Source organism: Sipha flava, unplaced genomic scaffold (genome assembly GCF_003268045.1).
Source record: "Sipha flava isolate LNK unplaced genomic scaffold, YSA_version1 124_pilon_pilon, whole genome shotgun sequence".
NCBI classification, from domain to species: Eukaryota; Metazoa; Arthropoda; class Insecta; order Hemiptera; family Aphididae; genus Sipha; species Sipha flava.
Genome location: NW_020271750.1, coordinates 1,789,618 through 1,801,039, shown reverse-complemented (window position 1 = coordinate 1,801,039; position 11,422 = coordinate 1,789,618). Strand labels below are relative to the sequence as shown.

Below are 11,422 nucleotides of genomic sequence, written 5' to 3'. Positions count from 1 at the left end.
CTGGTGTTGATGTGGTAGTGCATTGAGCCTATTGACCTATGGATGGATTCGGAGAAGCTCACAGCCGTGAGCTTGATGTGGTCTTGAATGGTTGAAATTTTAAGATCTTTGTGTATGCTTGAGTTCCTTACAAACCATGGGGCGTTAGTTATCGTTCTTAAGACTTTGTTTTGAAATATCTGCAGTTTTTTGAGATGAGTTTGTGCGCAATTACCCCAAACAGGGCAGGCGTAAGTGATTAATGGACGTAGTACTTGCTTATAAATAAGTAGGGAAAGGTTTTTTTGTAGGGAAGACTTTCTGTTTAAGATAGGGAAGAGCATCCCTAAACGTTGATAGGCTTGTTGAAGTTTAGTTGAGAGGTGTGGCCACCAGGTTAATCTTTTGTCCAATGTTACACCGAGGTACTTGACGGATGGCTTCCATGAGATTTATAATATACTAAAATATATTATTCTAAATTTTCCAAATTTACAAAATGTTAAACTTAATATTTAAAACTTTATTTTTCTGGCTTTGATTGCAGAAAAATTATCAATAACTGAATCAAAATCAACTGTCTTTGTGATCTCTTTTTCGATTGACAGAAGTGACAAGTTAGTGAGTTTGTTTTGGTTCATCGTGGATCGTAAATACGTTTTTATTAATTTGAGTTTACTAAAACTTCGTTCACACGATGCGGTTGTACAGGGCAATGCTAGATACAAACGAATAGCAATACAAATATTTGGGAATATGTTAGTCATTGAGTACTCGTGTATTAACCGGCGCATACTAGTTGGGTCCCATGATTCAGATTGTTCACTAATTGGGTCCCGTGTAAAATAGCCTACTGTACGAGTTGGGTCCTGAGTAAACCAGTCTACTGTACTAGTTGGGTCCCGTGTAAACCAGTCTACTGTACGAGTTGGGTCGCATAAAAAACATTTTCCTTCCCATTTTTACAGACTTAGGACTATCTATAATAACATCTATAGTTACTACAGGTATGGTTAAAAATGTTTTGTTTCTAATTTTTTCCTGATTTACAATCGTTCGTTGTCCATCTGATTTTTAATGATTAATAATATTTTAATTTAAGGGTTGAAATTTATAAGACATAGTTTTTACGAATTCGTAGCAATTAATTTTTTTTAATATTTTTTTTGTCATTTTTTCTTTTACGAATTCTTCCTTAGATATTATACAGTTTCTTCTTTTTCCTTCTTGACTTCTCATTTTAATATAAACATCTATTTGAATATTTTTTAAAACGTGTATAAATTGATATAAATTTGGGTGAGCAGAATAAAACATAGAATTGAAGTGTGAGTGAAAGGATTCACATGCGTTTGTAGTTCTTATTGTACTAGGCTTAAATTCAGACCATAATCTTGAAGGGAACTTAGCGTCAGAATGTATATAATTGTTTAATAAATATTCCGTGAATATTTGTAATCGTTCGTCATCTGGTTGATTATTATTTCAACGGTAGAAAATACCTAATCTAAAATATTATTTTCGTACTGTATATTACTACGATAAGATATCATTTTATTGCCAGAAAGTACGTCCTTAATCCATATTCGTACTTTATAATATTATATAATATAGTTATTTTATATAATTGTATAAATACGTGGACCATGGACCCAATTCAAACGCATCATTTGATACGCCTGGACCCAATTCAGACAAAACATTTTATTCCCACGGACCCAATTCGTACAAAATTTAAAACTAGTATTATTTTCGGACCAAACTCGGATGCAGCCGTATTAACTCCAGAATGTTTAATGGAGTTTGATTTTTAAGGTCAGGTAACATACCTAATGCAAGGTTTTTAAAGTTAATAATTTCCGAAGTAAAATCTGAAGGTTTTAAATCGTTATCATATTTTATGGCTAGGTCAGCAGCAGCTTTAATTAAATAATTTGAATTTCTTTAGCTCCTTCTTTCAGCTCCATTTAAAAATCCAAAGTCAGAAGATACTTGATTAAGCTTTTCAAATCTCCAGTTCATATTCATAGTTAATACAAACATTTTTTAAATTAATAATACAAGTTGTTTTTGAAGTCGCATTCCAGTCGTCTGTAGATTCTTCAAGATCCTATAGTTTTACTCGTTTTATTCTTTTTTGAGGAAAAACAGTTGCAATACCCATTTTTTTAGTTAATTCTTCAGCACTTTGAAATAATGTTTCAAGTCTGTTATTTCACAAATCGATGATTTCATTAATTAATCCTTTAATTAGATTTGCAGCTTTATTTATTGTTAATGATTTCGATTGTAGACAAACATTAACGCGATCAATCCTTGAAAGAATAGCATTCCAAATAGATAACAAGCAAATAAATTCATAGTCAATATATAATAGTAAGCTTTTAGCCAAAAATATTGATTCAGCATTACCTTTTTCAATTATATTATTAAGGGCATTTTTTACTTCAGGTAGTTGTGTAAAAATCGCTTTTATAGCTACAGATTTAGAAGACCATCTTGTATAAGAAAATGGTTTAAGTATGAGTTTCAATGATTTCAATTCTTTTCAACGAGAAGGTGAACCCGAAAAAAAAATTGAATAATTGTTGAATCTTGCCAAAAAAGTTTTTCATTTGAACATTTGATGATGCAGCGTTGACACCAGCTAAATTTAAACTATGAGCAGTACATGGTACGAAAGTAGCCAAACTATTTTTTTCCATAATTTTTGATTGCACACCTTTATATTTCCCTGCCATATTTGCTCCATTATCGTAAGCTTGACCTCTGCAGTTTTGTATATTTAAATTATCATCAGATAACTGAGTTAATACTTCACTTGCTAAGCCTTTTCCAGTTTTTTCATGTGATAAAATAAATCCTAAAAAACTTTCTTCTATACAAACTTTTCCATTGGAAATATGTACATATCGGATAATTTGACTCATTTGTTCCTTTTTGGAAACATCAGGTGTGCAATCGAATATAATAGTAAAATATTTTGCAGACTTGATTTGATTTATTATTTTTTTTCTGACCTTTTTAGATAATAAAGAAATAAATTCATCTTGAATGTGATGAGAAAAATAAGACACAGAGCCTTTCCTATGGGATTCAATATGTTGCCTTAATACTCCATCAGATTTACTTATTAAGCTAATGAGATTTAAAAAATGTCCCGCTGCTGGATTACCTATTTCTTCATAGTTTCCTCTTAAGGCTAGATTATTATTTACACAATAAAGTAACACATCTAATATTATTTTTAAAACATGTCGCCACTTTTCTTGTTCTGATTTTATTTCTTTCTGTAAGGAGTCATCAATACCCCTTCCTTTCATTACTTTATTTTCAAGCATTTTCCATTTAAAAAAATGTTTTATGTGGTCTTGAGAATCTTCATGTTCTTTTAAGCGCTCCATTTTTTTCCAACACGGAAAACCTCTTTTGGGATCACTTAAAGCAGTAAATTGGTTACCAAATAATAGACAACAAAAGCAAAAAATTGCGTCATTTGGTTGAGAATACATCATCCATGATCTTTCAACACTTTCTCCATTAGGTAATTTTTTGTAAAACCAATGGTTTTTAAAAGGCTTATGTTCCATTTTTCCACGATCTGGGCCATGTTGAACAAGTATGCATCTTAACTTGTCATTTATAGTTGGCCACGATTGAGGATTATTAAATATTATTTCAGGGGGTTTTAACACATTTATTTCTTCATCAACAAATGATTGTTTCTTTACTATACCATGTGATAAATCATGATCAACTAAAATATTTTCATCTAACTCTACAGTCTCTACAGGTATTCCTTGAAAACTTAATTCATTGGTATTTGATGTTCGTTCAATTTGACTACAACCACTATCAATTTCAATTTGAATACTTTCATTTATTTTTTGATTTTCAGAAGCCCCATCTTCTAATGAATCAATTTCGTTTTTAACGTTGAACCATTTACTTTTAGATTTCTCCCATTGTGCTGCTTGTTTTTGAGCTTCTGCTTCTTTTTGTTTCTTTTTATTTCGGAAATAGGAACCTGGTCTTTTTGACATTTTGAGCTTTAAAAATAAATAAGATGAAGAAAGAAGTTTAATAAAAAAAACTATTAAATATATTTAATAAAAAAACGCGTTTAATAGTAACTGCATTAGAAGACGAATGTAAACAAGAAATCACGCTCGCGCTGCCAATTACAATGTTGCTCGTGCTTGACAAATTAACAGGACAATGTAAGCACTCACTGTCTTCGATGTTACTACATAAATATATCGGGAAGTAAATACAGCAATGTGAGAAGTAAAAAATAGGTTGAACGTAAATGCATTAGGTATTAGATTTAGGCGTATGATTGAATTTTACGAGTAATTATATTTTTGCCATCAGTATTCAGTTTTGTATTTCACATTTGGCTACGCTCAGTAAAATCTACCTAAGTGTTTTTAAAAATTGCAATATGCTGAAAATTTCACTAACTAAAAAAATCATTATAGAATTCGGCGAAAATGTCTCTCCGACAGACAGACATTATTCTATTTTGTACAATTTATGAAGTTATTTGTAGTGCTTGAGTTGGAAAAATTAAAAAAGAGGGACTCTTTTTACTTTTAAAAAAAGAAAGTTCTCAAAACTGTTTCAGAGTTGTAATTATAACGTAATTATAGTAGGAGGACGCTATAATTTCTGAAAATTAGTTGGGGTACTCTGTCCCCTGTCCCCCCCCAAGATTAGTAATGGTTATAATATTATTATTATTAGTAATGGTTATTTGCGAAAAATGATTTACTGTTACTCAGCAGGTAAAAACGAATAATAAGGGGTTGTTAAATTGTTAACAATAACCTGTTTCCTACTTACAAGTATGTTCAGTCGTTTTTATATAAATCATAGTTAATCCGTGCGTTTTAAACTTATCTGCTATATCTGCCAGGCGTTCCACGACAGCTCAGTTTTTTATTTTTTTATTTTTTATTTACTTATAACATTTATATTTTATATGAGTATCAAAGTTATAATTTCGTGCATGTTCTATATTCATTAAAATATTCTTGTTTATTTTTATAATATGGGATAAACTATACGAGAAATTAAAATTGTTTTATGTTAGCACAAAATTGTTTGTCGACAATTCCAACTGGCAATTGCAGTACTACAAAGAAAAATTATTTCCATAATCTTTATATACATATAGGTAATTATAATTATTAATTTCATTAAAATGACATTGACATCGGTCGTTATGAGAATGTGTTGGTCAGTGACATGATCAACCACCATTGGCTAGTATTAAATTGTCACTGAGGGGGGGGGGGAACTAGCGCCACGCACTTTGTATGTTAAAATATGCTCTGCCTCCAATCCACCACCAATCCACAAGATATACTGTCTAATTTATCTAGTTTAGAAGATGAAGGTCATGACACGATACGTGTCACTAACATCATAGACCGTATTACTAAATCCAAATTGCCATTCTTTCGAATCGACATAAAATTCTTCAATAAAAATGACATAGCATAAAATGATATAGTTGTGTATATTGTATAGCAATATACACAATTATTTTCCCTATGATTTTTATTTAATTTATTTATTTTTGATTATTAGTATAATTTCTATTATTTATTTATATTACTATTTAGTCTTTACGCATCGTTTTTTGAGATTTAATTAAGTGAGGTAAATAAACATTGTTGCTACTGTCGAGGCTTGAATCATACATTTACAAACGATTATGGGTAGATTTTATTTTTTACTTCATTACATAAGCTTGTTGCATCAACTAAAAAGTGTAGCCAAGTATGTTTAATACTTGGCTCAATAACATTAAAGTTAAATCAAATACCGAAAACGACGAATGAGATGGTGATTCGTGAGATTGTATGTATATGAAAAAATATAAATAGCAACGTAATAACGAATTTCGTTGATGAAATATTTTACAAATTACCCAGAAGATAATGTTTGTTATTATCAACCAAATTAATTAACCGGCTATAGATTTTACTAATTCTATATAGGTTCGTAATTTTCTCATCATTTTTCCACTATTTGAAAATAGCGGTATTGGTAAACTACATAAATTTTGGTAATTTATTGAAACAATATTTATTTAAAGTGTTTTAATTTGATATTTTTAAATTTAAATGTATTTGTATTTTATTTTTCACTAAATAAATTCTATCATTTTTGATATTGTCTGTTTATAAAATATGGAACGAATTCAATTTAATATATACGAGTATAATGATACCTATAATCAGGAACTAGAACCGGAACCGAAGTGAACTGAATAACTTTAATCGGAACCTATATTTCTAAAAAATGTAAAATCGTAACTTGAACCGTAACCTTAATTGTAAAACGGTTAATTTTAGTTAGTAGTAATATTTTGTTAATTGGTCAAAAAAATAAAAGTAAACTTTTTTAAGTTTTTATTATCTTGTGTTATAAATTGTAGTTCATCAATTTGTATTACATAAATATAGGTAGGTATATACATAAATAAATAAATAAATAAATATATAAATATATTTATGTATTACAAATTTACAAATTACAATTTACAACACAAGAGAATAAAAACATTATACATCACGTTGGTTACCATGTGGGTGCTCAGGTTCTTTCACCGTTCACGCTTTTGTGTACTATTGTTTCAATGATATTTAGTACAATTTTATAGAAGTAGATAGCGTAAGTATTGCATCAAACACAAAATATACTAAGAGAACCCCGGATGCTTTCACGATTCACAACAATAGACTAGGTGAGAGAACTCGAGTACCCTCTTGGTGCACCCAAGAGTATTATGAAAAATGGCTTGGTAGCCAATTCTTTTAAATAAAATGTATTAACAGGTTAATTGTTTAGTTTGTGTATTATAATTTTACATCCGTAATTGTTTTCTATTTTTTCAAAATGTTTGGGGTAGCACTGGAGTGTGATTAGTTGGCCATAATGATATATTCATTTATATGTTTACAGTTTCTATTTTATTAACTTTGCATTATACTTGATGATAAATTTTTAATTCAAAACATTATATACATAATAATATTTTGGACTACGCGTTCATTTATTATATATATGTAGAAATAAATAAATAAATGAACGTGTAGCCTGAAATATTATTATACCTGTAATGTACGACCGGTTTTGAATTAAAAATTCATCATCAAAGTTCATAAAATAGAGACTATAAATATATAAGTGAATACATCATTATGGTCATTATTATCACTAATTCTTAGTGCTGTATTTAGACATTTTGCGCCTAGGCGCAAAAAAAAAAAAAAAATAGCGCTCCTCTAAGGGGCCTACCCAAGAAAAATATAGGAGATATATGATAATATATACAGATAAACTGGTCACAATTTATACGGAAAAATTCGCGAAATTTCCGTTTACTGTTATGTAAATGTTCATTTATTAAAATTTCAAAAAACCTTCATCTTCTCAAGTTGTAAAAAAGCAGTCTATTAATTTTTGTTTTATTAATTTCTAATGTATTATACATTTCATCTTCTTCTTCCTCCTCCTCTAATGGAAGACTAATTATTTAATTATTATTAATAATAATTTCCTTCATCGCAATTCGTACAATTTGTAAGGTACAATAATAGTTATTAAAATAAAAAGTTATAAACTAAACACGTCTGCACACTTCTGAGTATCAGAATAAAATGAACTACACCAGCTGCAAAGTAAAGTCGAATTTAGGAAACCAGTCGGCACGCAGCGTTCAGTAGTTGCGACTAGTCGTTGTGTTCAGTCGTATGCGGCCAGCCGCACATAGGAAACCGTACCTTTAGACTATTAAGTAAAAATAGCCATGCCACTCATGAATTACATTACCACTGTCGTGAAAAAAGGCCGTAAATCTATATTAAAATAATAGGTATATATTATCATTGACTAAATAATTCTTAATAATAATTGTACTCTATTATAATTAAAATTATTCCATAATCTATGATATTATTAAATAAGATAAATATTATTAAATATTATTGAATAAGAGAAGCAATTTAATAGCTGATCAACATTTTGAGATGACTTTTTTATTGAGAATCAATTATTTTGATTTCCCTGCCCATTGTATTATTTCGTTTGTTTGGATTTTAATAAAATTAAATAATCTCTACAATATAAAAATGAATCGCAAAATGTGTTGGTAAGCGCATAACTCAACAATGCCTGGACCAATTTGGCCAAATCTTTTTTTCAAATGTTCGTTGAAGTTCAAGGATGGTTTTTACGGCGAGAAAATTAGAATTATTGCTGGAAAAACCCTAAAAATAGCCCTTTTCTTTTTCTAATACAAATGATTTGTAACTAAAACATAGTACTATTAAAAAACTATTAAAAAACTATAAAAAAACTATTTAAAAACTATTAATTTTATTTTTGGTAGTAAATGACGGGTATTGCATAAATATTAAACAAAAAAAGATCCCGCAACAGGTGTCAAAACAAATAAGAATGTTAGTTCGAAAAATTATTATGCATATCGGTTGATGATTAAACGCGATCAGGACAAAATTATTCTACGATATCATGAGCTTCGTCAACAATTCATGGTCGAAATGTATGTAAAGATAGAGAGCGAACGATTTTGATACTTGCGATTTAATCAAAAAAAGCTGCGTGCAGAAGATTCTCAAAACAATTGTTAGATATTGGAGATGAGGAAGTTACTACAGATGAAACGGAATGTATAAAATTACCGACCGATTTCTGCATAATCATTTATTCGCAAGATGCTCTCATTGACTAGATATTTTCCAATGTACACAGACAATACACAAATTATGAGTGGCTGGCAGAAAGGGCAATTTCAGTAGTAAAAAATGTGGACGTCAACGAATTGAATCTCAAGATAAATATTTGTTACCAGGAGACATGGTGTCATACAAATCTATAGATATAGTTTGCTATGCTACTGAAGCTGTAAATTATCTAACAGAGTTTTTAAACTCATTGGACTTACCAGGCATGCCATCGCATAATTTACAATTGAAGGTTTATTCTCCGGTTATTTTGCTTCATAATTTGACCTACCACGGTTGTACAGAGGCACGCGATAAGTTGTTAAAAAATTAATGAAAAATGTTATCGAAGCCATAATTTTAAATGGCAAATTCCGAGGTGAAAATATATTATTACCGCGAATCTCTATTATACCCATAGATGTGCCAATACAATTTAAACGCCTTAAATTTCCAATTAGATTGGCATTTGCAATGACTATCAATAAGTTTCAAAGCCAAACGATGTCTGTAGCTTAGATTTGAGCACATCATATTTTTCACACGGATAATTACGTGGTGTGCTCTCGAGCCATCCAATTTGTGTTGGCGAAAGATGGGATAACAAAAAATATTGTACACTCTGTTGCATTAAGGGATAGATATTGTTTTTTACTAATATTGTCATAATTAGCGATATATATAATTTTAATGGATCAATTTTAATTAATTAAATTTTATTTATTTTTATTTTATTTTATTTATTTTATTAATTTAATTAATTAATTTTATATTTCGTCACCATTCATAGCACTCCATATCTCTTTCTTACATTCTTATCCTTACCCACATTCTTACATGCCTATATTTAATTAATTATTTTTTTCTAGCAAAATATTCTCTAGAAATAATTTATATGACAAAACAACGTTTGTCGGGTCAGCTAGTATTATATATTTATTTTAATGTTTTGTATCAAATGTATACATTTATTGACTGTATAATTTTATAGTTACACTTTCAGTTGTAGTAATTATTGTTAGTTATCACACTGTAATTGAACCTTAAAAAGAATACTTTTTAAATTATATTTATTATATGTGATTTGTATGAAAAATGAATAAAAACAAACAATACATAAATTACAATAAATTTGACATTTGAGTGCTTAAAAACAGTAATCAATAAATAAATGTATATTTTTCTACTCTCATTAAAGTTTTATAAGATTTTTCTGTTTTTTCATTATCATTAATGTTAAATAAGTTCTGTTGTAAGTTGTTAATATATGTATATCACTTATATCAGTCTTTAATTAATTTTTTTTTGTAATTAACTTAACTTATTAATTGAAGTCAAGTTAAGTTAATAATATTTTTTACTTAATTTTAACTTAATTGATGTAATTCTCATGTGCATTAACTTAATTGTTACTTTATTGAACATTAACTCAATTAACTTAACTTGAGTTTAAAAATATCATTAACTTGCACAGCCTTGATAAATATTATGCACTTATCTAAAAATTCTTCAAAATATTTATTTTTAAATTTTTCTAAATTTCATAAGCTTGTTATCGAACACGGTATTTTTCACAAAAATATTTTTATGGTCTTGAATATCAAAATTAACTTAATTGGGATAAATTAAAAAATAATTCGTTCATTTCAAGTTAATCCGTAACGAAATGAATTAAGTTAATTTATCAGTAATGAAATAAGTTAAATTACCTTAACTTTTAACTTATTAACTCGTTAATGCCCAGGCTTGTTAATATGATAAGATATTCAATGAGATTACGTTTTGATCATTCGATGATGAATAATAATAATATAATTGGGGCTTCAATGAAAAATCATAAATATTTATTTATTTATTTTTATTTCAATAGAATAAAGGACCCCACTGAGCATGTTCTTGTGGGGGTTCTGATATATGATTTCCTATTGATATTTTGAACGATTTGTAGTTTTTGTTTTAAAACTTTTTTTTTTTTTTATTGGTTATAACCCTCGGAAGCATGGGCCATTGAGCTTACAAATTATTTAGTTTATTATTTTACATTATATTATGTGGTTATTCTGAGTATAAGTTCTAAATTTTTGTTTGAATTTTGGCTGTTTTGATGAATTGGATGATGTTGGCTATTGATTTCGGGTGATTGTTGAGTATTTCGGCTAGTGATTCAGGTATGTTGTGGACGGTTCTGATGTTGTTATATATACGGCATTCGGTGAGAATGTAGATGATGGTGACTGCAACACCGCAGGCTGAGCATATCGGAGGTTCTTCCTTGGCCATAAGAAAACTGTGAGAGATTTGTGTCATAAAACTTTTATTCGCTTACGTAAATTAAAATAAAATTTATTATTTGGAAATTATAAAATGAATGGCTATTTGTTATCAAATAGCGAATTACTATACAGCATTTATACATAATATGTCTCATTATACGATAATAGATGCTGTCAAATGAAACTAATGTAATAGAACAATAATTGTTAGGTTAGGTTAATAATTATTATTTGTTATTGTATTAATGATACGTTAATAATTATAATATGTTTTTCAAATGTATTATTTTGGTCCAATTAAAAAAAAAAAAGGCTTGTGACATGATGGAGTAGATTCCGCTCGTTAATCCATAAAAACCGATTTTGGATGATAAAATGCAAAAAAATATTTTTTATTTTTATTTATATAAC

The 11,422-nt window shown here is 28.7% G+C and overlaps 1 protein-coding gene across 1 annotated transcript; it reads right to left on the bottom strand.

The window, feature by feature from the left end:
• Positions 1-2,495: 2,495 nt before the first annotated feature.
• Positions 2,496-4,022, bottom strand: LOC112694177 (zinc finger MYM-type protein 5-like). The gene is made up of 2 exons (XM_025569568.1): positions 3,096-4,022; positions 2,496-2,915 (listed from the first exon to the last, which is right to left on the bottom strand). The coding sequence occupies exons 1-2, from the start codon at positions 4,020-4,022 to the stop codon at positions 2,496-2,498; spliced, it is 1,347 nt and encodes a 448-aa protein (XP_025425353.1).
• Between the last annotated feature and the right edge of the window lie 7,400 nt (positions 4,023-11,422).

What these genes read in the sequence shown, in the direction of transcription:
- LOC112694177 (XM_025569568.1), bottom strand. Translation starts at nt 4,022, where the DNA reads ATGTCAAAAAGACCAGGTTCCTATTTCCGAAATAAAAAGAAACAAAAA. An exon ending in TAATAAGTAAATCTGATGGA is followed by an intron (nt 2,916 to 3,095) that starts GTATTAAGGCAA and finishes GTTTCCAAAAAG; the next exon opens with GAACAAATGAGTCAAATTAT.